At 37.6% G+C, this 23,215-nt stretch overlaps 1 protein-coding gene across 3 annotated transcripts in view; it reads left to right on the plus strand.

Moving 5' to 3' along the window:
* The first annotated feature begins 6,363 nt into the window (after nt 1-6,363).
* Nucleotides 6,364-23,215, plus strand: part of LOC148844747 (phosphatidylinositol deacylase) — a 70,623-nt gene continuing 53,771 nt past the window's right edge. Inside the window, exons 1-2 of one of the 3 annotated variants that reach the window (XM_088954033.1) lie at nt 6,364-7,374; nt 19,994-20,242. In XM_088954033.1, the coding sequence (XP_088810159.1) occupies nt 7,084-7,374; nt 19,994-20,242 (540 nt within the window). In that variant the 5' untranslated portion in view covers nt 6,364-7,083. Of the gene's footprint in view, nt 7,375-10,593; nt 10,614-19,993; nt 20,243-23,215 lie in introns of those variants that run through there. The other 2 variants (XM_088954034.1, XM_088954035.1) reach the window with 2 other exon arrangements.

The following is a 23,215-nucleotide window of genomic DNA, read 5'->3' on the forward strand; positions in this document are numbered from 1 at the left end:
TTACATTGGTTAATGACTCTAGAATTATTTAACCATTTTACTTTTGCTTATTGTTGAAAAGATTGGAAGTTGGTAGCAAGTTGTTCCTCCTACAATGGAAGGGCATTGACTAGCTGGGTCCCCCCTCCTCTTGGTTCTTTGAAGCTGAATTTTGATGGGAGTAGCCAGGGTAACCTGGGTCCCTCTAGGATGGGAGGTGTACTGAGGAATGAGGCTGGAGATGTTGTCTTAATCTACTCTGGCCCTTTAGGAGTTGGGAACTCTATCCAGGCAGAACTGCTAGTTGCAATACAAGGAATACTTCTTGCAAAAGAAGTGGGCGTGGAGCAGATTCTGATTGAAGGAGACTCTAAGGTAGTGGTGGACTGGTTAAATAAACCGGAGGATGTCACTTGAGGCTACAAAAATGAGTTAAAGAAATTCAAATGGCTGATAAGAAATATGTCTATAACAATACAATGGGTTGGGAGATCAACTAATGTTTTTGTTGATGTCTTGGCAAAACAATGGATAAATAGGGAAACATTGTTTTGGGCACAATTGTAACTATTGTTTTAATTTCAACATTCATGTTTTCTTTGTTGTAGTTTGTGTATTTGCTGTTTGGAGAGGCTGCTCTTCGCGCCTGTAATGTATCTATTCATTATTTGAGTGGAATTGATGTTATTTATAAAAAAAAAGTGCATTCATAAAAGTAATTTAATAAAAATGCTTTCAAATGGTATATTTTAAAATTTTGAAAGAAAATAAATGACAAAATAGTCACGAATGATTATTTATGTGCTTATCAGAGAAAAATACTACTAGACCTCCGATATAAAATAAGTACCACTTGAAAAAATTGGGTGTCAAATACAAAAGTGTTTATTCAAATAAGCACTTATTTTTAACTTAGGAACTCTCAAACATGACTTAAGATAAATGAGAAGAATAATCACTTTTCATTTTTACGAATGTTGAAAATTGATGGTTTCTTATCGGACATTTGATTATGGTTATTGATTTTGCGCAGAATTTCTCTTAGCTAGAGACCCTTTTCTATTTGGTAATGTGTTACTTTGTCCTTGTTTTTTTTTTCTTTAACCCTTCCATTAATTCAGAAAACCCAAACGCTGCAAAATTAGGAACAATTGTAACAGAAAAAAAAAATCTAAATGTAGTTAATAATCATTGGCGATAATTATTGGTCGCCACCGGTTTGAGAGTGAGAGCGAAAAGGGTTTGGGTCGGTGTGGGTGTGTGGCAAGAGACTGAAATAAATCTGGTGAGAGAAGGGAGCGGGAAGTAGAATGAAAGAAATGAGGAGCTAAAGCGTTTAATCCATCTCACACATTTCAAGGATGCGTGGCACGTTCTCATGCTGCACGAGCGGTGCGCATATGAACTCTACCCTCATAGAAGCCGAGCTCATTTAAATGGGCTGGATATGTTATATTTTTCCCTAAAATAAAATTAATAACATGAGTTTTGAATGAGCTATTTACATAATTGGAGTTTGAAAAAGGTGTACCCGTTTAATATTCGGATCCCATATAATTCTACCCATTCAATCCGAATAAAAAGTGAGTGAGCTATATGAAAAATAATTTTAAAGATAAAAATAGAACAATATCTAACCGTTATTTTTTATATTAATTATAACCCGATGGCTAGAGTTGTCAATGGTTGGTTTTGAAACAATGTGTAATGTTTTATACTCTCATTAGTGAGGGCCATGTGATGCACGGGATGGGGCACCCCTCCTTGTCCCTTGTACCCATAAGTTAAGACTCAAGACACTCTGCTCCATCCCCACCTCGACCCTAGTGGTGAGGTAGGTTTAGGGCGAGGCACCCATTCCTTGTCGAGGATGGGGAATCCCAAATTTTTCCCACCCGAAGGCAATTGCCTAAAATAATATAGTTTACGAATATTTTATAATATAGGATTATGGGAATTTTGGGGTATTTTAGGAATTGGATTATGACAATTTGGGAGTATTTTATAAATGAAATTATGGGATCCTATCATAAGAATACGAAGAAAACTTATAGATATTTTAAAAATCAATATAAAATCTCTATATATTTTATAATGTACCATTGAGTTAAGGGGATTATATGCAAACCCCATCCCTAATTTGGGGTAGAAAAATTTTTTCCCTATCCCCACCCTTTCTATAGGGGTGAGCAAATAAAACCAAAAAACTAACTAAAATCGAACCGAAAAATCAGTTAACCAAATTGGTCGGTTCAGTTTTAGTTAACAAAAATATAAAATCAGTGGTTAATCGAATCGGCTAGTATACATATATTTATATTATATTTATTGTACATTATAAATTAATAAATATGCATTATATAAATATATATTTCTAATATATAATAAATTATTTATTATTTAAAATATAATATCATATATATTTATAGTATTTTATTATATATTTATATATTTTTCTATAATAAACATTGTAAATAATAAAAAATCGATGAATCAAACCGGTCAACTAGTTAACTGATCGACTTTGGTTCAGTTTCGATTACCAGTTTTCAAAAAATCGGTAAGCCCGGTTCGGTTTCAAAAATTAGCCCATGGTTCAATTAACCCCTACCCTTCTCTACCCCATCCACGTTTAAGATTTGAGAAAATTCGGCCCGTTCGGGGCGGGGTAGGATAAGGCCCCAATTTGATAGGAAAATTTACCATCCATATAATTCTAATAATTTTCTATAACTAATAATAAATTACAACATTTTGTGATAACTTCCAAAAAAAAACTTATTGAGATGGTTATTGGTTAGTAGTAATGCATAGTAAATTAATTATTTATAGTAACAATAAATTAATATAAGTTACTTACTTTTTAGGCCTAAATTATTTACCATTAATCAAGTAAATGTAATTACAGTAAATTAATGTAATTATGGTAAATTACATTAGTTTTAATTAAAAATAAACCATTTATTGTTAATTAAAGTAAAATCAGGTATGACCGAAGTCAACTAAGTAGTCTGGATCAGTGTGGATAGACTTAATAAATTTTCTAAATTGTTTAATAATTATTTATCGAAGTAAAAACAATGGATTGTTATTTAAATAATTATGAAACAATTTTTTATATATTAAATTTATAATCTAATTTTCCTATAATTTTTAATAATTATTTAGTTGAATAACGATAATGGATCATTATTTAAATAGTTTTGGAGATTTTTTCATGGATTACTTTCTTATTTTTTAATTACTTGTTTAAGAAATAATTATGAATTATTGGTTAAAGAGCTTCCCTAAATTATTAGATAATTGTTATCTATAATTATTGATTTTATATAAATTAGTAAATTGCGCTAATTAGTAATCTAGTTTATCAATAAATTATTATTGTAAAAATCTAATGAAAATTTATTAAATTACAATGATTAATTTAAATTACACTAAATGTTGAAAATTTGAACATTTATTAATAACCAAACATTATTAAATAGTTGATTGTTTATTAATTTTTGGTAGATTATTAAATTATTTAATATTTGTTAAATAATGGATTTTTCTGAAATAAATATTTCATAATTTGTTGGTATAATATTTTCCATATATTTTTTAATAATTTTCATAACTAATGGATTATTTAACAATAATGGAAGATGCCACGAACATATAAGAAACACCGAATTTCCCTTTCTGCCCTCTCTTTGCTATAGATCACATCTATATATAAATATTATTTGATAATAAACTATGGCCCTCTTTTTATGAGAAAGTTGAGAGATTTTATGGGAATTAGAGATAGAAGTGGAGGATAAAACATAGATTGAGATAATTAAGGAGATAAATTAGGTTGTTATGGAAAGTGAGAGACATGAGTTGTGGGGGAGAGAGAGACAACCCATTAGGAAGGGAGTGGAATGAAGAGAAATGGTGTTGAGGTGGAAAATTGGGATTGGTGGGAATGGAGGGAAATAAGAGAGAGTCAGGAAGAATGAAGGGTTGGGGTAATGGAACAAGGAGAAGTAAGATGACGTGGAATATATATCTTTATATATATATATATATATATACTTGCATCTAAATTTATTTATATAATAACTTGAAAATTTTGTTTTATAATATGGCTGTAATAAAAATGGTAATAAATTAGTAAATTGTTTATATGTTGACAAATCAAGAGTTTTTTAACTAAAATTATCTTATATATTATTTATGGATTCACCTCGTTAGTCACAAAATATATAATAAATTAAAAAATGAAAATATAGTGTTATTTTCGATAATATGGTTATTAACAAATCAGTTGGGTGGCAACTATATTGATTTGGAACATGCAAAAACCTGGACCAACCCAATAATTAATTGGGACAAAATCACATAACCAAGACTGATATAATCAATTCAATTCAATCAACCGGATAGAATTGACCCGTGGATAACCCCAACCCAACCATCTCTCAAATTTTCAAGAAAAAAAATAAAGAACAAAGAAAATATACATAACACTTGCCATGCTCTTAGTGTCGTTTTATGGGTCGCAACTCGTCAAGCACGTAGTAGAACCCCTAATCCGAATTCACATCTGCACCCCATGGCATATTCCAACCATAAATTGAGATCATCTCCCAATGACAAATATGAGAGATGTTCCCAATACACACTGAGATATGCATGTGGAGCACCAACGTGAACCCAAACAACACTTATTGGGCTTTGTAGTGTAGTGGGCCTCAATGTACCATTTTCCAAATATCCAATATTTGAGATTACCCAGTAGGCCGTTGGAGGAATGCTGCTCACCCGTATTGTCTATCCAAATAGAATGAGACTAGTTGGGTCGTCCATGGCGTCTCTCTCTCTCTATCTATTTATATATACCTTCAATTAATCCTCACCAGTGGTATTGTACTATTGTGCTCTACCAATAGCAAGTTGTCAAAATTAGGAATGTGAACAGGTCAGGTCAAGTATAGCGCAACTTTGTCCCCACCTTCCAATGTTCCCACTTGATTTACCCTAATGCCATGTTTGATTTGAAGGAAAAGGTAGCGAATAGAAGGCAAATATAGTGAAATCTATATAAGGTTTGCAAATGTTTTCCTAACATTTCCTTCACTTCCATACTTTTTTCCTTCAAACCAAACACAAAATAAAGGTTGAATTGACGTCAAACTCTCCCCCTGTCTCTGAGCTCAACACTTTCGAGTCTATAAACATGTTAACCAAACTAGTGTTTCCGACATCATAAAATTTCCCATGATACATTTTGAAAGTCTAAAAGATTTGGATTTAAGTTGGATTTTAAGTTTTTGGTTTTGAGGTGTTACTACTAGCAAAAAAATAAGAAACAAAATTAATTATGAAAAAAACAAACTCTTAAACTCTAGGCTTAATTTGAGAAAGCACAAATACAGATTTGTAGAATGCAAAACCTTGTATAATATATATATATATATATATATATATTTGTGCTATTTCCAAGCGAGCCTTGCTATGTTTGATTTAGGGGGCATTCTTTTTCTGGATTTTGAGAAGGGGGAAAGCCGATCAATGGGTTTTTGATTTCCATTGACAAAAAATTCCTTGTTCTTTTTATTTTTCCAGATTTATGTGGGGACTAGGGAAAGTTTATTTTCTTAGTTGAGTGATACCTATCTCCTACGTGGGTAAATAAATTTCCCACCCAGGAGGAAAGTTGCCAACACTTGAATGGAACAAAAATGCCCCTTGTAATAATAGATTTTTATGGCTAAAATGATCATTGCCTTGTTTGCATGGGAAATAATAAAAACTTACCCGAGTAAGTGCATTTACCCAGATAAGTAACTTAACAAAAAGCGAACAAGACCTTAAAGAAAAATACAATGAAAAAAAGGAAAATGTAAAAAAACATGTATAAATTTTCGTATCTTTCCCTACCCTTTTCATTCAAACCAAGCACAAAAACTATACAGTGAGAAACCATTTCAAATTACAAAGAATATCATATTTACATATCGTGGTATCATGACCTCTCGGGCAGGTCAATCAATCAGCCAAAGCTGCTAAACCCAAACCAGAGTCGGGTTAAAGAACCAAAACCCTAATTCGACCCTGCACCTACACCTGAAATAAGCGTAACCCTAAGCTGGATTACTGTTTAACCCGTCCCATTAACATCCATAAGCAGAAATCTTTCATCAATAAGTTTTTTTGCTGCGTCCTCGCATCGGAGGGTCTAGATCTGGCTTCAATTGTAGAAGTGGGCCACCAGTGGGAAGTGTGGAACTCTCCTATTCGATGAGGAAATACCGAAATATCAAATCTCCGTTTTGATGGTAGGATCATACAGTGCACATCCGGTCCAATTAAGAGGGAAAAACGAAAGAATAAAAATAAACAAGACAAATACCGCTTAATTACTTCTGGTCTTCTCGTTTCTGCCGGGATTCAGCGTTCTGTCTCCTCCTTTTTATATGTCGAAAACAATAGGCTACCGGTTCTGTATCCCTCATCATCTGAACGAGCTTGAGATCCATTGATTTCATCGTAAATAAAGCTGGTTGGATCCTAACGAGCGTTTTTGCTTGATCTAAAATTGAAATTCTCCGTCAAATTAGTTTGTAACACAGTCGGCTCAACTTCAGATCCCGCCAACGGTTTGCAGAGATTTTTGTTGATTGTCAAGTAGGTGGGAAGGATAGAGTTTCTTTGAGGCCGAGGCCATTTGGTCGATTTGGAACTGCTGCTCGACTCTGAAAGAGCTTGGGTTAAGGAGGATTTTGATCGAGGTTCAGTGTATTTTTGCCGTAAATGTTCCAGATGTGATCGTACGTAGGCTGTGCATCGACTGCTTTTAGGAAGATTTCATTTTTCAAGTTCCATGTTCAATTCAATAATCGGGGCTGGAGGTGTTCGTTCATCTGGTTCTTTGAATCTGTAAATTAGGCTGTTCAGCGTTTACGGGGTTTGTCATTCAATCTAGTATTTGGAATTCTACTGTCCAATGATCTCGACGTTTTCCCAAATCGTACTGGATTTGCTGTTATACGCTTATTGATTTGAAGACAAGTAAACTAAAGAGGAAATACTCGTTTTTGCTAAGTGAGAGCTCTGCGGTGCAAGTTGGATTCGACAATGCAGGGTTTTAAAGCTAATTGTAGAGTTGCAATCGTGGTTATTCTTTCGTTATGTCTTGGTCTTGCTGCTCTGTACGGGCTATTAAAACCCGTTCCAAATGGTTGTATCATGACATACATGTATCCTACATATATTCCCATTTCTACACCAGAGAATGTCTCCTCTGCAAAATACGGCTTGTTCTTGTACCATGAAGGATGGAAAAAGATTGATTACACGGAGCATCTAAAGAAGCTCAATGGCGTTCCCGTGCTTTTCATCCCGGGCAATGGTGGTAGCTACAAACAGGCAATGTCTCTTTTTTATTTCTCCAGTTGTTTGAAAATTGTTCGTGTCTTATGCAATAATTTGTGACCTGTACTTAGATATGTTCCCTTGTCGATTTTCTAGAATTGCTTTCCTTAGACCTTAATAGATAACGGCATACAATAGTTGATATGCATGCGTAAGACGCAAACTTAAACACAAGGATGCAAACATAAGAATTTTGATTAAGATAACTTAAGCAATTGAGATATTGATATTCCTTGGCACCTCCCTCCAAAAAAAAAAAAACTTGATAATGTTTCCTTGGCGAGAGGTTGGGTGGGAACTGAATGATGGTGTCTATGAAGAGCTTGCAGATTTAAAGACCAATTAGTGTGTTGTCTGGATACTTTATTATCATTTTGTGTGGGAAAGAGATTTAAAGACACTGCTTTAAATCCGAAGATAAGGTTCATTTGAATGCCTGGTAGCAATCTTTTTTCAATTACTGTCCAAATCCGTTCACGAAGGTCTCGATATTCTGGAGGAATAAGGTGTTTGGTCAGATGGAAATCACAGTGAATGAACTATATTTATATAATGAAATTGACCGCCTCAATGGAAGGGGAAATGAGAAAGATTGGTTATGCAATAATGGTCATCTTTTTTTTTTTAAATTTTTTTATTTGGTAAAACAATAATGGTCATCTAAGCAGCAGAGAAAACTCAAAACAGTAAATTGCTAGATTGGGAAAAATTCACTGGTATAAACTATTTTCTTTTGAAAGGCATCTATAAAAAGTCTTTTTTTTTTTTGGTGCTAAGTTAGGAGTTTAAGATCATGAGATTTTTCCATCGTACCCCTGCTAGAAGACAGATAGACGGTAGTTAGTAGGAGGCCTGGAAAGGAGGATAAATAAATGACAGATCAGTGTTCATCTTTGCGATTTCCAGGGGCTTTTCTTTTGATTACTATCCTAGAGATGGGAAGGGGAAGGCTTTGCGAAATAGCTTTTGAAAAGTTTGAGAAAAAGAGAAGAGAAGAAGAGAAGGGAAGAAATTCGAGAGAAAAATAAGGGGTGGGACGAGGAAGGGGAAGAAGAGGAGGGTCTGGACGATATTGAGTGATTTTTGGGGGTTGGGGAAAGCGAGGGGGAGGGGGAGAAGATGAGGATACTTAGATGGAACGTGAGGGGTTTGAGGGAAGGGAGGAGGAGGGAGTTAGTGAGGAATTTGAATCTTATTTGATTGAGAATTTCTGGGGCACTTTGGAGCTGAATCCATATAGCTTTGATTCTTTTTCAGTTTGATCTGATCTGTATGTGGTTTGTCAACTTGACAACCATTTGTTGAGATTTACTTTTTTTTTTATATTTTAATAAAATTTTTATTGTTATCCTCCAAAAAAAAGACGGGTCTTAGTAAGCCAGCTGTCTATATATGAGGTTGTGAGCAGTGATCTTCCTGACAACAAAATCAAACTTAGTTTTGATAGATGTTCCACTAGGAATTTTAGACTGTATAGCATTGGAGTTTGAAGGTGTACTTGAAATTGAAGCACCTAAACTGTGCTTCTCAGTCCTAGGCAGGAAAGGTAAGTCATATAAGGCCCCATTTGGCATTGTTCCTGTGTGTTGTTACAGAACCATAGGTGTGCCAACTCCTTTTAAATGGGAAGCTAGGAGTTGGAAGATTGTTGGAGTATTTTTAGTTTTGAGATGTGTTCGCTCTCCCATGATCTTTATTGTGTCTGGGGAAGCCATGTACTGTCAGGTTGAAGCATTATGGAACTATAAAGAAAAACACGATTAACATGAGAAACTAAGAAGAAAGAAAGTATAAAGTTGCACGTATGAATACTTAGTGTGGTTCTTCCTGTTGAAGATTAATCAGTTTTATGATGTTTTTCTGAGTAGATGTTTTATGTTAGTTGTTAGATAGGAGGTGGGGACCACAGTAGTTATGTGAGTCCAAATTTTATTATGTTTTCGAGTCTTATATATGCTATTTTATGTTTTGCCACCCCATAAGGGCATAGTTGTTTTTGTACTGCTCTATTATTTTTAGTATAAATAATAAGTGAAGGGGGTGGCCAGATTATTGCTCTCTTTTCTTTTCAACTTCTCTTCTTCTCCTTCTCTCTTCAAGAAACTACTTTTCTTTCATATTTTTAATTCAGCAGATTTCTACTCTTCCAGTATTCAAATTCCATCTCAAATTTTTGTAGTGGGGTTGCTGATGCCCTTTAAATTGGTCAATTAACTAACCAGAGAAGTATGAAAAGAAAATTGAACTTTTACTCCTTTTTGGTCTTATTTGCAGAATTGGTGCTATCTAGCCTTTTTTATTTTTATCAATAGATATGAACATGTTAGAGAAAAATGAGAAAGAAAGAAGAACAAGCACAGGCACCATTGGCAGGGAAAGTGCAAAAGAACCTATGGAGGCCATTAGCAAAATATGGATCCCGCAGCAGGGATTGGGAAACAGAAGAAGTAAGATCTTCCTACGGGTATTCAAATCGGAAGGCAATTCAGAAAATACAGCCTCAATTTTTGAAGGGCATAAAATATGAAGTGGGCAATGGTCAGAGGGTGTTTATTTGGAAGGACAACTGGTGTGGGGAGGGTCCTCTGACGAACTTATTCCCTGATCTATTTGAAATTGCCATAAACAAGAATGCAACAGTGCTGATTGTTTGGAAAGGCAAAATGGACATTGTATTTGGAACCCTCAATTCAGGAGGAACTTAAATGACTGGGAGGTGGCTTCTTTAATCAGCTTGCTTCAGATTCTATATGACTTAAAGACAACTGGAGTAGGGAAGGATAAAAGGAAATGGCTTTTTGAGTTTTTTTTTTTTTGATCAGCAACTCAGAACTTATTCACTGGATTAAAGAAGCATATACAACAAGAAGTTGTGGACAGAAAAGAAGCCCAAAAGAAATATCCCACTAATTACAAACCAGCCCAGAACATAGTTTGTCTTTTGGGAACCAAGAGATGAGAAAAAAGGTTACTTGATCAGATGGGAGGTAGTTAGCCATTGTAAGGAAGAAGGGGGATTAGGATTAGGGAAATTAGTTAACAGAAAGAAGCTCTTTTAGGCAAATGGCTCTTGAGGTGGCCTGTGGAAAGAGAGAGGCTTGGCATGAACTGGTGGCTAGTGTCCATGGCTGCTCTGAAACTGGATGGGATGCTGGGATATCTCGACGGGCTCGACTCATTACTCCTTGGAAAGCAATTTCTAGCATTCTCCCTAAATTCCTCAAGTTTGTAAGGTATGATATTTGCTCAAGTAACTCTGTTCTTTTTTGGGAAGATGTTTGGGTGGGTAATCAACCTCTAAAAGATCTTTTTCCCTTTCTTTATTCTATCTCCCTCTTTAAGAAGGAGCTTGTTTCGAGGTTTCTTCATCCCCAAGCTCTCCCTTTGTCTCTTGCCTGGGATCTCAGATTCCATAGAGGCCTAAATGATGAGGAATTTGCTTGTGTCTCTAAGCTTTTATTATTGTTGGATTTTGCTTGCTTGGACCCCCTAAATCCAGATAAAAGAATTTGGATCATGGTATCGAATGACTCCTTTATTTTTGCTTCCTTTTTTAAGTTCCTTTGTTTTTTTTCTTCTCATTGGGTTTTCCCGGTGAAAGAAATTTGGTCTAGGCCTACCCCACCACAATAACTCCCTTTTGTTGGGAGATTTATCATGGGAAGATTGATACTTTGGATAACCTGCAAAAGAAGAGACCTTATTTGTGTATATCCCCAAACTGGTGCCCAATGTGTAAAGTGCAAAATGAGGACTGTTACCATTTGCTACTATCTTGTTCTCTTGCTGCAGATATTTGAACTTGAGCCTTCTCTTTACTTGGGTGTAGGTGGAACTTGCTTTCTGAAGTAAAAATGCTCTTTTATCCGTTAACTTTTCGGTGGCCAACGAAGAGAGAAAAACTGATGTAGAAATGCATAAGAGCAGCTACGGTATGGACTATTTGGGAAGAATGGAATGCCAGAATATTCTAAGGAAAAGAAAGGAGTCTTGAGGAAGTTAAGGAGGGTATTTTAACAAGGACCATCTTTTGGAGGGGTTGGGTAATGGTGGCTTCTGTAGTCTCTAAGAAGATTACGACACAAATAAGGTGGTCACCCCCTCTAGAAGGGGTTGTAAAGCTGAACTTTGATGGTAGCAACCAAGGCAACCCAGGGCCCTTAGGCATTGGGAAGAAGCCTTCCAACAAGTGAAGCAGGTCATTCTCCCAATACCTGTTTCAGATTGTGCCCCTATTCAGCTCTTGTGTGGGATGCAGGAATCAAGAAAATGCCCATTGAAAATGGAGAATGCCTGGCTTGATGAAGACAGCCTGGGACCGTTGTTATCTTCAGTGTGGTCAGAATCTGATTTTCTGGGTTCTAGCTCTCATATCCTTGATAAGAAACTTAGTTTGTTCAATGATTTCATAAAATCTTGGAAGCAAGGTTTTAAAGAACAGCCGGAATTAGAAAAAAGGAACTGTCTGAATTTAATTAAAGAAAGTAACTTGGCCGAAGAGGTTGGTTCTATTTCAGAAGAAGAGAGGAAAAAGAGGCTGGAAGCTAAGCTGATTCTAGATAAGCTAGCCTATAGGGATGGACTAAAATGGAGACAAAGAGCAAAAGTAAATTGGTTGAAAGTAGGTGACAAAAACTCTGGCTTTTTTCACAGGATGGCAAATGCTAGATGAAGGGTGAATCAAATAGAAAGATTGGAGCTTGATGGCCAGGTGGGTGACACTTGGACTGATTTGAAAAGCATAGCAACCCAATACTTTTCCAATCTGTTCAAGGAGAGGTGAAAGAGGAGACCCCTCCCTATTAACTTGGAGTTGAAGAGGAATTCAGTGGCCCAACAAAGAGATCTAGAAGTCCCTTTCATTGAGGAAGAGGTGTGGCATGTGATAAAAAACTTGGAAATGGACAAATCCCCAGGGCCAAATGGACTCACAAACATCTTCTATAAAAAGTGCTGGGAGGTGATCAAGGTGGATCTGATGAAGGTGTTTCAGGATTTCCACTCTATTGCTGCCCTTGAAAGAATTCTAAATGCTACATTCATCTCTTCAATTCCTAAGGTCGAGGGAGCAACAAATATAAGAGATTTCAGACCAATAAGTCTGCTAAATAGCTTCTACAAGATCCTTGCCAAGGTCTTAACAGAGAGAATGAAGAAGGTCCTGAGTTCAGTGATTGCAAAAAATCAGTTTGCTTTTGTGCCAAACAGACAAATGTTAGATAGTGTTTTGGTGGCGAATGAACTGATTGATTCAAGGCAGAGGGAAGGAAAACCTGGGCTGATCTGTAAACTGGACTTGGAAAAGGCCTATGACCATATTAACTGGAGATGCTAGAACTTTGTCTTATATAGAATGGATTTTGGGCAAAGATGGAGGAACTGGATAAAGGTCTGTACTTCTCCTAAATTCTCAGTCCTAGTAAATGGACAATCGGCTGGCTTCTTCAAGAGCTCTAGAGGTCTCTGGCAAGGTGACCCCCTCTCTCTTCTCCTCTTCATCTGTGTAATCGAGTTATTAACAGCCTTTGTGAATAGGGTAGGAAGTGAAGGTATGTGGCAATGCTTTGAAACCACTCCGGGGGAGAAAAAGTCCAATTGCTACAATTTACTGATGTTACAATTTGTTTCATTAATGCTGATAGAAATCAATTGGAAGTGCTTTTTGGGGTCCTTTGCTGGTTTGAGATAGTTACAGGGCTGAAAGTCAATTGGGCTAAAAACAGATTAATTCCTGTGGAAAAAGTAGAGAATATAGATGACTTAGCTGAAAATTTGGCCTGTCAAGTTGGTTTCCTACCAACCACCTATCTGGGGCTCCCTTTGGGAGCTAGATGTACTTATTCAGCAATATGGGATTCGGTAATGGAGAGGTTAGAAAAGAAGTTGGCTTCCCGGAAGTCAAAATATCTTTCCTTTGGAGGCAGAATTACTCTGTTAAAAAGTTCCTTATCGAGTCTACCATCCTACTTCCTGTCACTATTCCCAATGCCTAGGAAAGTGGCTCTAAAAGTGGAAAAGCTGCAAAGAGATTTCTTGTGGAGAGGATGGGAAGAAGAGAAGAAGATTCACTTGGTTAGCTGGGATCAAGTTTGTGCTCCTAAACAAAAGGGAGGCCTTGGGGTCAGGAAAATGAGAGACTTTAGTAAGGTTCTCCTGGGGAAATGGATCTGGAGATTTGGCAAAGAGAGAGGTAACTGGTGGAGAAGCTTGATTGCAGCCAAATACAACACTGGTAGGAGTGACAACCACTTCTGTTACCTCATTGGGATGGTCTATCTGGAAGAAAATCATGGAGATTTTCCCTCTGATAAGGAGGGGCCTTTTGGTGAAATTGGGAAATGGTCAAAGGGTAAGTTTGTGGAAAGATATTTGGTGCAGCAACTTGCCTTTAGCAGAGTTATTCCCTCAGCTTTATCAGATTGCAGAGAATCAAGAGGCCATGGTGGCTAACTGCTGTGAGTTTTGAGACAATTTACAGATTTGGTGCCCTTCTTTCAGGAGACATTTTCTGGACTGGGAAATAGAATTGATTTCTAATCTATTGGAGCTGTTGTCTAATCAAAACCTGGATTTACTGGATGAGGACACATGGAGCTGGAGTTTTCTCTGTGAGTTCTTTTGCTAGTAAGTTAGCTACAGGCCCTCAAGCTGATTTTCCTGCAGAGGAAGTCTGGAACCAGGTTCTCCCTTCAAAGATAAACAATCTACTCTGGGCTGTGGCTTTAGACAAATGTTTCACCAAAAAGAATCTGGTAAGGAGAGGAATCCAGCTCCAGAACCTGCAATCAAGTGGAAGAGGAGAACAACCACCTTTTTCTGCACTGCTCTGTGTCTTATGCGATCTGGAGCCATTTCTTGTCTCTTTGGCAGCTCCACTGGGTCATTGCAGTGACTGTGTGATCTTTTATGGTGTTGGGAGCTTAAGGGACAGTCCAAGATCACAAAAAGTGTTTGGTCTTCCATCCCAGCTGCGGTTTTAAGCACTATTTGGGCCGAAAGGAACAACAGAATTTTCCAAAACAAATATAATGAAGTGGACCAGCTTATCTCTTATACGTTTGGAAAACTAATATCTTGGACTGCTGCTGTGAAAAGTCTTCAACCAAGGGCTTTAGGAGCCCAGCTGCTGGCTGGGGAGATCTAACTTTCTTTGTACTCTTGGTTTTGGGCTTCAGTGAAAAGGCCCTTTGTAATTTGTATGCTGTTCTTTCATCAAAAAAAGTTACCTTACCTTCTTTAAAAAAAAAACATTCTCTCTTTATTCTCAGGTCCAGTGGGAATTGGAGATTCAACAAGGGCTGAAATACTTGCAGCTGTACAAGGCCTATAAATTGCTAACCAACTTGGGGTGCAGAACCTATTGGTAGAAGATGACTCCAAGGTGGTAGTGGGCTGGCTGCTGAATCCGATTAGTGCTGTTTGGGGCTACAGAGATCTCCTGAAACAAGTAAAATGGGTTACAAGGGATATGTCAGTCAATTTCCTGGCAGATCAGCAAATGCTTTGGCAGACTCTCTAGTCAAAAAAGGGTTTCTCAGGCTTCTTTTTTTTTTTTTTTTTGATAGGAAACGGTAACTTTTGTTAGATAATTGAAAAGATTACAGGCTTACCACCCACAAAATGGATGGAAAAGAAAATAAAAAACTTACAAATCGGCCCAAAACAAAGCCCCCCTAGTAACTCCTTGCTTAGCTAAAGTGTCAGCCATTCCATTTGCTGACCTTCTTACCCAATTAAAATGCACCCCAATCTCCTTTGCTAAGCTAATAATCTCTCTTAGATGCTGTCTAAGAGACCACACTCCCAGGGTTTCTAGTATGCATCCACCCTATTACCAGTTTGGAGTCTCCTTCCACTTCTAATTGCTGTATTCCCCATTGTTTCGCCACTTTCAAACCTTGAAGTAAGGCCATTACTTCTACCCTTAATGAATCTCCCACCCCAATTGGGCCCAAGTAAAGGGCCAAGACTTTTCCTCCCTCGTTTCTATACACACCCCCAACTCCCGACTGACCTGGATTACCCAAGGAGCTTCCATCAAAGTTTAGCTTCACCATGAATTGAGGCGGTGGTACCCAACAATCTTGTACCACAAGGGAGGAAGGCGAGGAAATAGTTATAGCACTCCAATTTCTAATTAAGTCCACTAAGGAGAAATCCTTGAAGAGATGATGTACTTTCAGCTAGTGCATAACGGCATAACCTTGATAGTGACAACCTCCACAAGTGCTTCCTTTGATTTTTCTTGCCCTAGGAAGATCCTATTGTTTCTCTCTTCCCAAATTGACCATAGGATGGAAGCTCTTGTTATTCTCCACATTACCCTGCCCCTTTTCCTTGATTGTCGAAAGAAGCTAGAGTCAAAAAGGTTCAGCACACCCGAGGGGGTTTCCATCTGTAACCAAACAAAGAAGAGAACCAATCCCACAAATAATAGGCAAAAGGACAAGAAATCAAAAGATGAGTTGCCATCTCACCATTTCTTAAGCAAAGGTAACAGACATGTGGGGAAAGGCTCTAGTTTGGCCTTTTTCTTTGAAGTACATCCATAGTATTGATCTTTTGAAGAGCCACTTCCTAGCAAAAAGCCCTAACCTTTGGTGACATAGGAGAATACCAGATTTCTTTAGCGGGAAAAGAGACAGACATAGAAGAAGACTGAACTAAGGCATTGAAAAAAGATGAACAAGAGGAAGTCCCTGAAGAGGACTCTTTTCAAATTCTACTATATGAGCAGGAAAGATCTAGGAAAAATGAATTCAACACAGTGAATAACTCATCTATAGAAGCCAATTCTGAATCTCTCAACCCTCTTCTCAAACCCAAATCCCAAGTCCCCTCAGATACACGAAGTGAGGAGATGTTTGAATTTATTTAGGGAAAGAGAATACATTGCCGGGAATCTATCCTTAAGGGGGGTGTTCCCAAGCCAAAGGTCCTCACAAAACAAAATTTTATTACCTGAGCACACATCAAATCTGATGAAAGGCTGAAAGGAAGACAAGACTCCAACAATTGCTTTCCAAGGGGAGAAATGAGAAGCCCTAGGGTTGATGCCAACATCCCATCCATTAGCTGCCATCCCATGAATACTTTCCACCACCAAGTGCCACAAGCTGTCCTGCTCCAAAGAAAATCTCCACAACCACTTTCCTAACAGAGCTACATTTCTTAATCTGATATTGCCAATCCTAGACCCCTTGCTTCCTTTTTCCTAGAAACTACTTCCCACTTCACTAAATGGTCCTTTTTTGAGTCACCCGGTTCCCATAGAAAATCTCTCATGAGCTGGCAACCTTGGCAGGAAGCTTAAAGGTAGACAGAAAATACACCGGAAGGTTGGCCAAAGTGGACTTGATTAAAGTGATTCTACCCCCTAGTGAGATATAATTTCTCTTCCACCCTGCTAGCTTCTTAGTGAATCTTTCTAAAACTAACCTAAAGCCTAGCCACCAACTGCACTTCATCATTCCGTAAATTCACCCCTGCTACACAACTCTTGTTCTAATTGATTTTTAGATTGAAGACTCTCTGAAAATGCATCACCACCAATCTCAAATTATCGGTCTCCTCAATTCCCCCTTCATAAAAGAGAATGATATCATTCGCAAATTGTAGGTGAGTGACAATCACTTGTTGCCTCCCAACTCTCCAACCTTTCAGCGGATTTCTTGAATCAGCCCTAGAAATCAAGACACTTGGGACATCCACTACTACGGTGAGAGGAAAGGTTACAAAGGGTCTCCTTGTCTAAGGCCCCTCTTTGCAGGAAAGAAGTCCCTAGCTACTCCATTCACTAAGATTGAGACGTGACAAGAGGTAATACAACCCTTCATCCACTTACACAATTTCTCCCCAAAGCCTCTATTTTTCAAAACTTCTAGCAAGAAATTCCAATCCACTAAATCATAAGCCTTTTCTAAGTCAAATTACAGGTCATACCCTTTTCTCCTTTTCTTTCTTCTTTTTTTTTTGTAATCCACACATTCATTGGGTATTAAAATCTGATAAAAAATTTGTCTCCCTTTCACAAAGGCCCCTTGATTCGGTGAGATTAAGGAAGGAAGGACCTTCTTGAGTCTTAGTGCAAGAACTTTAGAAATGATCTTATATAGACTCCCAATCAGACTGATCGGTCTAAAATCCTTGGGCTGAACTGTAGGCACCTTCTTAGGGATCAAAGCTATGAAAGTAGCATGCACCCACATTTATTTTTCCTCTTTCAAAGAATTCCAAGAAGACCTCCACTAGGTCATCACCTAAGGTGTCCCAACAGTCTTGATAAAAAGCCATAGTGAATCCATTCGGGCCCGGGGCTTTTGATCTTTCTATAGAGAAAACTACCTCCTTTATTTCTTGAGCCTCAAATGGTCTTTCCAGGGGTTCCAACAATTCCCTTTCTCCAACATGCCACTCAAAGTTGGTTAGAGTCTCTCTTACTCTACTGGGGCTGCCATAAATGGATTTAAAATGCTCCACAAAAGCTTTTGCTATCTTTTCCTCTCTTGTCAACTTTGCCCCATTCCATTCCAAACTTTCCATTATGTTCTTCTCTTTCTTCCATTTGCCAAGCTATGGAAAAATCTTGTATTACCACTTGCATTTTGATTTTTGTCTCCAGCTTATCTATAGTTCTGTTTTGTTTTTGTTAAGACTTGGGTCTGTACTCTCCCTAAAGGGGAGGTAGCACCTCACGCCTCCTCCAATTCTGATATTACTCTCTTTTGTTCTCTTTAATAATACTACCTATTCATTCATAGAAAACAAAGTCTTTAGATATCTGCTCGAAGTGCCTGAGCTCATTCCTTAGCTTCCATATTACTCCTTTCCCCTTCTTTAGCCAGTTTACAACAATCTTTGAGTCCCCTTCAATAATCAGCCTGTTTATCCCCATTTCTTTAACTTTTTCAACACCACACACTGCTGCCATCAGTTCTGATCTCACCACATCACCATGCTGAATAGGACCTGAGTACATGGCTAATTGAGAAACCGGGTTCTTTTTCTGTGAAATCTTTCTTTATATGCTTGTCAAGGGAGGATACCTCTCCCTTTCCAAGTGTCAGGATATGGATCAGACTGTTTTTTTTTTTTGTCTGGTCATCTGTGCTGGACAAGATCCTAACCAAGGTCAATCTAACCAAAAGAAGCTTAGAGGTGGCGGATATGGCTTGTCCTTCATGTAATGGAAATGTGGAGTCATCTAGCTATTTGCTGATACACTGTGAGTTTACTTACTGGGTTTTGGCAAGACTGTTGGGCTTGTTTGGTGTTAAACTATGCATCCCATCTGATGTGCAGGGATTCATAGGGGCATGGTTCCTAGGAGGCTTATGCAGGGCTGGAAAGGTAGTGTGGAGCATCCTCCCCTCAGCAATCTTCTGGCCAATATGGTGTGAAAGAAATAGTAGAATTTTCGAAGGGAGTCAGACTTCATAGGAAGAGGTCCCTAGCAGAATTCTGGGGATGGTTCACTCATGGTTGGAAAATCACCCTTTATTCAGAAAAAGACATACTTGTTCTTTTTTTGATTTTGATTTCCTTTTTGTAAGGAGCGGAGAGTTTTTCCTTTTGTTTGTGGGTTTGGCTGTATTAGGCAGATTGTACATCCTCTGTTCAGTTTCTCATTGTAAAGGGACTCTTTTGCATTTTGACCTTTTGATTAATGAATTACTTGCAGTTTCAAAAAAATAAACAGGAAAACCTTACAGTCAATACTATTGTTGTATTTTGCTAGATCAATATATGAAAACATAGCATATGAAGCATAACATATAGAGACTATTTTGCTAATGTTGTTCATTCATTCTTCTTAATACAAGACAGTTTTTAAAAGATAATTTAATTATAAAACCATTTTTTGTAGGGATTAAGAATTTAAGACCCTAAAATGGACTTGTTTAGGTTTGCCTCAAGGGGCTTGGTACAAAGGCGGCTCGTAGACTTGGAAATGAAAGATGTTTAACATCACATTAGCTATTTGAAATAATGCGATTGAGAAAGAAATAAAGAAAATTGAAAGTTTGAATGCTTGGATATGTTTATATGCTAGTGTTTGGTTTTGTTTTTGCATTTTCACTTTGAATATGTTTTATACGTTATGTTTATGTATTTTAATTTGGGCTAATAGGCTTTTCAAAACATTTAATTTAAAATTAAAGTTTGCATTTTTCAATTATCATTATTTTTAATATTTTCTTGATTTATTTTTTTTTACATTTCTATTTTTTGAACTTTTTAAACATTTTGCACCTTGCTTCAAAAAAAAAAAAAAGAGCCTTGCCTTGTCCCTTGCACCTTGTGTTTTTAAAACACACACTGTAGACAATTGATAAGAGAGGTAAAGACTGGCTTCAAGTAGGTTTACATATGAGCAAACAGCTTGGCTGATGCCTTGGCTAAGCAGGGGGTGAACAGGTATGAAGGCTGAAATTGTAAGTTGTAACTAGTAGGTAGCAGATGCTAGCCTAAGAGAAAAATGATTTCCTGATTGTAATGCTTGTAAATATACCATCATATACTATTCTTTTATCCAGTATAGCTGATAATCTGCAATATCTTAAAGTCTCTTATTTCTTTCCTGCCATATATTATTTTCTGTTGTCCCCTTCAGGTACGCTCCTTGGCAGCAGAATCTGATAGGGCATATCAAGGAGGTCCACTTGAGCGTATGTTTTATCAGGATGCTTTTCTTACTCCTGAGGAGGGAGGGGGGAATATGGATGTGGATGGATTTAAAGTACCCAATCAGTACACTTACATGTTGGACTGGTTTGCTGTGGATCTTGAGGGGGAACACTCTGCGATGGATGGCCGGATTCTTGAAGAACATACTGACTATGTTGTATATGCTATCCATAGGGTATGGTATATCTTTTTTTTTTTTTAATCAATAAATGGGGTTTGATATATCTTTACTCCTCTTACGTTACTTGGAAATATTCCATAGAAATAAATTTTGTTTGTAGCTTAAAAAAACCTCAACAACATTAGGACATTGACTAATGAGTCTTTATTTGTTTTTTCTCCCTTTCTATGAAACCACAACCACAGAGAACAATATTCCTTTTCGTTTTATTTTCCTGCTGGGCTGCTTGAAAATGAGTTTCAGGCTTCAGCTCTGCAACCAGTGGTGGGAGGGTCTTGTAAGTCCAGTAATAGTTTCAATCTCTACAACTTACCATGAATTTTAAATCTACTTGCAAAATTTATCTTAAAGAGAAGAATCCCTGTCCATCTTGCAACTTGCTGTCTTCGTTTACTAAGTATGGTGGATCTATTTTGAAGATGATCTTTTGTCATCTCTAGGGGGCTGGGCAATTTACTGTAAGTATTTCTTTCTTGGTTATATTTTGTTCAAGAGTTTCTTTATCGGCAACATTAAGTGTGAGGATTTTAGTACAATAGAGATAAAGTCCTCCATTCCAGGAAAGTTGGAAAGGAGACTAATGGAGAACAGCCAAAGGCTCACACAAACATGCATAAACAGTCATATTATCATATAACTGAAATGTTCTTTCCCAGTTCTGTTGTCCTCCAAACCAATTCATTGCTATTAACCTCTGCCCTTGCTGGAGAATTTGCAATGCTATTGGCAGGTTTAAGGGCCCAATTGAATGAACAGTTCATGTGGGCTGCCAATGCCTTTGCTGCCTTTATCAAGTAGCTTGAGGATGACTATCCTTCAAAATCAATGAGGTTTCTTCACCTGCTGAACCATAGTAGCAAAGTATGGTGCTTCCATAACAACCTGGCAATCACCCTTCCAAATCAATTGTTTGTCTAATGAATAGGCCAGTTTTTTATCATAAAAATCATTTCAACCCTCAAAGAGGTTCCCTCACCTGCTGAACCATAGTAGCAAAGTATGGTGCTTCCAGCCCGGTTTTTACAGATGCTCTAATCCCTGAAAGTCCACACCCATCAGAATTAAGTTGTATTCCTTCCTATGGCTTGTGCTGTCCATAATGCTATTAGCCTGCTGTTTTAATGGGGTGGCGCCAGTCACTATAGGCCACTAAAAGGCCATTATCCAATGTTGGTCCCAGCTACCTTGGGGGTCTTGGGAGGGGTAGACTGGATATGTTCCTAATATTTGGGATTTTTTTTTTCCACACAAAGTGGCACCTCTCATGATTGAACCTGTGTTCTCACACTTGGCAGCCTCGAATTTTACCATTACACCAAGTAATGGCCCATTGAGATGGCCAATCACCATAAGCCATCCTTTCAATATAGAATCCATTAAGACCCCTTTGAAACTTTCTTTTGTCAACACTCAATTTGCTACTCTCACTATCTATGAGAATGTTAACATCTAGCCCCTCTGGCACCAAATACTCCAAAATATAGCTGCTCTGGTGCATTCCCACATGGTCTTCCCTCTCTTAGTGAGCAAAGAATCAATTGAGAGGGAAATAAATCAAATTTATTCAATGATACATTCTAAACAAAACCAAGAAGAGGGGAATACTGGTTCCATACCTTAGATGTGAATGAGCAATGAAGGAATAAGTGATTTGCATTCTCTTCATCCTTGAGCTTAAATAATTGTGTTGATCGTCTTTATTAAATCATCTCACTAGTGTTAATGATTTTCCATGAAGCTTCCTGGAGAAATACTTTGACTTGAGGAGGAGAGGGACCTTTCCTAAAGGTTTTGACAGGAAATGAATGGGACTAGGGGGAATTCATCAAGGGCTTTACAGATTACAAAAAGAGTTGCAAGAAGAATGAAAACAGTCCCAAAAGAGTTAATAAACTGATTAAAAGAAGGAAGAATGAAAGGAGACAGCAAGAAGAGAGGAGAGAAAGAGAACGATTGAGAAGAAAGGATCTCAGCCCTGGAAGATTTGTTTGATCGAATCCTCATAAGAGCGGTCCACTGGCTTAAATCTTTGGAGTTGTTTTCAGATTGTCCTATGGATGACTTGCTAAGAAAATGGAAAGAGATTGCTTTCACTGCTAGATGCAAGAGGACTCTTTGTCCGTTCTTGCCCCCCCCCCCCCCAAAGCTGGATTTTGATGGCAGCAGTGTAAGGAATCCAGGGCCCTTTGGGATTGGAGGAGTCTTCAGGAATGAGGAAGGGATTGTTACTGCTTTATTCTCTGGCCCTATTGGAGAAGGTGACTCTCTTAGGGCTGAGATTCTTGCTGCGCTTGAAGGAATTCGAAGAGCAAAAGATCTAAATATTAGCCGTTTGATTCTGGAAGGTGACTCGAAGGTGGTGGTTAATTGGTTGAAGACAGAGGGCAGTGGTTTGTGGAACTTTAACAATGAGAAAAAACAGTTCTTATGGCTGGGTAGGGACATTGAGATTCAGTACAGCTGGGTGAAGAGGAGTGCCAATTCATTTGCAGATGGGTTGGCCAAGCAAGGAGTGAATAGGGAGGCTGTTTTTTGGGCTAGTTTTTAATTTTCTTTGCATTCCCTGTGTTTTCTGTTTTTGGGGAGCTAAGTTATTTTATCTCCCCTTGTATTCTTTTCCCTCTCTTCTCTTAATATAATGAAGTTGATGTTATCGATAAAAAAAAAAAACACGATTGAGAAGAAAGGGTGAAAGAGAAGAGTTTGTTCGTACAGCTTCTCCTATCCCTAATCCTTTTCATTAGAGGTTAATCACTAATAATTAGAAAATTACAAGTAAGCCCTTAGTTGGGCGGCTAGCTAACTAAACATAAACATAAACATAAACTAATGTTAGCAGGCCCATAAAGAAAACAAAATATAAACATAAAAATAAAACATAAGCTGTGGCTTATGGGGCATTCGCCCCATCTTCTCTACACAAGAGAAGCATCCCAATGGATATCAAGGGACCAAACCCATTGGGTG

Source organism: Nelumbo lutea, chromosome 7 (assembly GCF_056320005.1).
Source record: "Nelumbo lutea isolate HS-2025 chromosome 7, American lotus-T2T, whole genome shotgun sequence".
NCBI classification, from domain to species: domain Eukaryota; kingdom Viridiplantae; phylum Streptophyta; class Magnoliopsida; order Proteales; family Nelumbonaceae; genus Nelumbo; species Nelumbo lutea.